The sequence below is a fragment of the Trypanosoma equiperdum genome (genome assembly GCF_001457755.1).
Source record: "Trypanosoma equiperdum strain OVI genome assembly, contig: ctg_1203, whole genome shotgun sequence".
Taxonomy (NCBI): Eukaryota; Euglenozoa; class Kinetoplastea; order Trypanosomatida; family Trypanosomatidae; genus Trypanosoma; species Trypanosoma equiperdum.
This window is the reverse complement of record NW_027123176.1, coordinates 5,079-8,140: the sequence shown is the minus strand read 5'-3', so window position 1 is coordinate 8,140 and position 3,062 is coordinate 5,079. Positions and strand designations below refer to the sequence as shown.

At 39.4% G+C, this 3,062-nt stretch overlaps 1 protein-coding gene across 1 annotated transcript; it reads right to left on the bottom strand.

Moving 5' to 3' along the window:
* Positions 1 to 1,151: 1,151 nt before the first annotated feature.
* On the bottom strand, positions 1,152 to 1,424 carry TEOVI_000533100 (uncharacterized protein; the record flags this gene model as incomplete). The annotated part of the gene is made up of 1 exon (XM_067220698.1): positions 1,152 to 1,424. One exon carries the CDS (start codon positions 1,422 to 1,424, stop codon positions 1,152 to 1,154), a length of 273 nt encoding a protein of 90 aa, XP_067076799.1.
* Positions 1,425 to 3,062: the final 1,638 nt, after the last annotated feature.

The following is a 3,062-nucleotide window of genomic DNA, read 5'->3' as shown; positions in this document are numbered from 1 at the left end:
ATTATTACTGCTCTTATTATAATATTAGTACAAACACGTTCACAACTGCCTCCTATTATTATAATCTTTATTATTATAACTCTAAGCCTAGCCACTATCCGTAAATAGGTCAAAATAACAAAATTAAAATGTTACTCACTTTGTTACACCTTATCACCATAATAAGCGGCATACACAGGACACAGTAATATACATTTTACTAAAATTTCAGATTTAAAAATTTTTTCACTAATTTTCACAGTCACATTAAAATGTTAAATATATCATATTAAAAAGAATTTAATAAATTCTCTCTAGGTAGGAAATTTTGTAAAGTTCATAAAATTGAGCAGATATCCTTATAATACTATAATGTTATCAAACTTACAAAAGCAGCACCTATCAGGGCAAATTCCTTATTGACGAGAATACTGGAGGAACGGCACTCAGGTTTGGGAAGTCTTCCCTATGTCTGAAAGTTATCCAACTACATTTACGGAGTGGAAGAAGCTGGCAGTCCATCATTCTTTTTTTACAAGGTGTATGATCTTGGTGGGTAAAGCAGTCAATTTTCCCATCTCTCCCTCCTGTATCTTGGTTTTTTTTCCAGTGCTTCTTTTACATGCTTTTTCAACAGAAACTTTTTACCATTGTCTCCTTTAGGATTGAAAATGCACCCCTTATCTTCTACATTTTTACAGGCTTCTTGGTTTTCTTTTGCTGCATTGCAAGTAGTTTCTGCTGATTTTGAATCTTTCTTTTCACTTTTTGCTTAAAGATTCTTAATTGGTTTCGCTTGTTCTGCCAATTTATCCCAGGCTTGTTTTTGATAATATATTGCTGCTAGATGTAGGTCTTTCATGGTGTTGATTTCCCGTAATTTCTTGGCACCGGAGGCTCCTGTCGCTGCTGCAGGGATTTCCTCGTCCTCTATATGGCCCAAGAAATCTTTTCTGAATGTGTCTGTAGCCTCGCTTATAGCCGCGTTAGAGTCTGGCGCTGTTCATTTTAGGCTGTATGCGAATGTCTGTTTAAAGTAATCGCTGAAATCAGTTTTAAGCATAAGTTCTTCGGCTGTTTTGTTGTCTTTAGATACGGCAGTGTGGTTTTCCACAGTTTTTAGCTTCGGAAGAATACATAGCGCTGCCACAAAGTATGTTTTTTTGGCTGTTTCAGTCGCTGTCTTCTGATCGTGCCTTTAGTTTGGCGTTTGTTGCATTTATCTCGATTTCTTCGCCTGTTAGCCTCAGTGGACCGGAACTGTGACTGCTGCCCACGTCAAACATGTCTTTTTCTGCACCTGTGCCTGTTATAATGCATTTTCTGTCTGTCCTGCTGGTCTTGGTGTTGCCATCCGGCGCCTTGCCGGTGACTACCTTGTTGGGGCCATTCTCTAGCGACGGTGCATCGATATCGCCAGTGAATGTTGACATGCAGGCTGCCATCCTTGTTCGTGCGATCGCTCTGGCGATGATGGTGTTACCCGTCTCTCCGATACAAGACAACGAAGAAGTTTGCGCGTTTTCCAACAACAGGTCGGCAAACTCGTCAATTTTCCCAGCGGCTCGTTGCGCGTGCGCTGTTAGTTTTATTGCCTTTGAAAGGTTTGGTTGTGTTATTTGTGCTGATTCCGTGAGGAAATCTCTGGTCGCGTAGAGAAAAGGCAGAAGCTTGAAAACGTTGGTTTCTATTGCTTTTTAAGAGTGTAAACTTCTATTTTTCTAACATTAGCTGAGTTTTGTCAAATGCTGCTGTCGACCGGGAATCTATGGCTGCTGCTGGTTGTGGTTCCTTCTTGAGTACACAAGACAGTTGGCGCAGCGACCACCATGCTGCTGCAAGTATTTCACCCTGGTCCCCTAGCGCCGATGACGTTGCGGCTGCAAGAGAAAAAAAGTGCCACTGCAGAGCTGAGCCTGTCATCGCGATTGTTCCTTTGGTAATTGCAAAAAAAAAATAATGCTGTTCAGTGGTTTACAATTCTCTGTTTCCCTTTTTCGGTTTACGCCTGTAATCTTTTAGGGAATTTAAAGAGTTACGTATTGCGCACACTAACTTTGCTTTAGCCAATATTTGATCATGCAAAGAAAGCACTTACTCAAGAAAAAGATTCCTCATTTATATTCATACCCATACCTTGCTATAACCAAAACACTTAACATTTATTGTTCTCGATCTCTTCTGTCATCTTATGCTTTCTGTGTTTCCCCTTAACTTTGACAACAAGATAGCGCAGGTATTTCTTGCGTACGGAGGCATTCTGCCGTTTATAAAGTCGCTTACCTGGCTGCGTCTTGTGCCCCTGTCGTTTAATAGTGCGTCACAGGGGTTGTAAAAGGGCTTTACGTGCTGCTTTCCGCCTTTGGAGTTGCAGTGCTAATCTAGGTGCATCAATTAACTTGATATGAATAACCCGCTCATTAAATGGTTTTGGTGAATGACAGGTCAACCAATATTGTAAGTCCAGTGTATTAATTGTGACTTTTTACTATTTGTAAACATCCCTTGGCGTGGTTTATTTTCGATGTTCTATTCTTTTTGTTGAGGTGTTGGCTGCTATAGTTGTCGCCAGATTTTTGTTTCATATTAGCGTTCTTTACAGCTGCATATTAAAAAGCTCAATCAAATTACAAAACACATAGTTTATACTTCTGTTAATGTTGCATCTATCCATTTTTGTGTGATATATCGAGCGCAATCTCATCTTGCTTCTTTTTTACCTGTGAAGAATTGTTGTTTATTCTGTTATTTCATTCTGTATTATCTTTTCTTCCTCTTCGTCAACTACTTCTGTCACTTCGGATACCTTAGTGCTCCATTTGGTTTGTATACTGAACTCTGTCGCTGCACGATTCTTTTCACCATTATCTCTTCGTTAACTACCATGGCCCTCGTCACGATGGTGTTTCAAACTGAGCATTTTCCTATTTATTTCTCTCTTTTTTTATCTCACTTTTTCCTTTGATAATAATAGTCCCTTTTCTCTATGAGTCATCACCCACCTCACTTACTTACTCCATTTGAACACTTGCTACTCTTTAAACTTTTTTCTGCCGTGCATTATGTTTTCATAAATATTAATG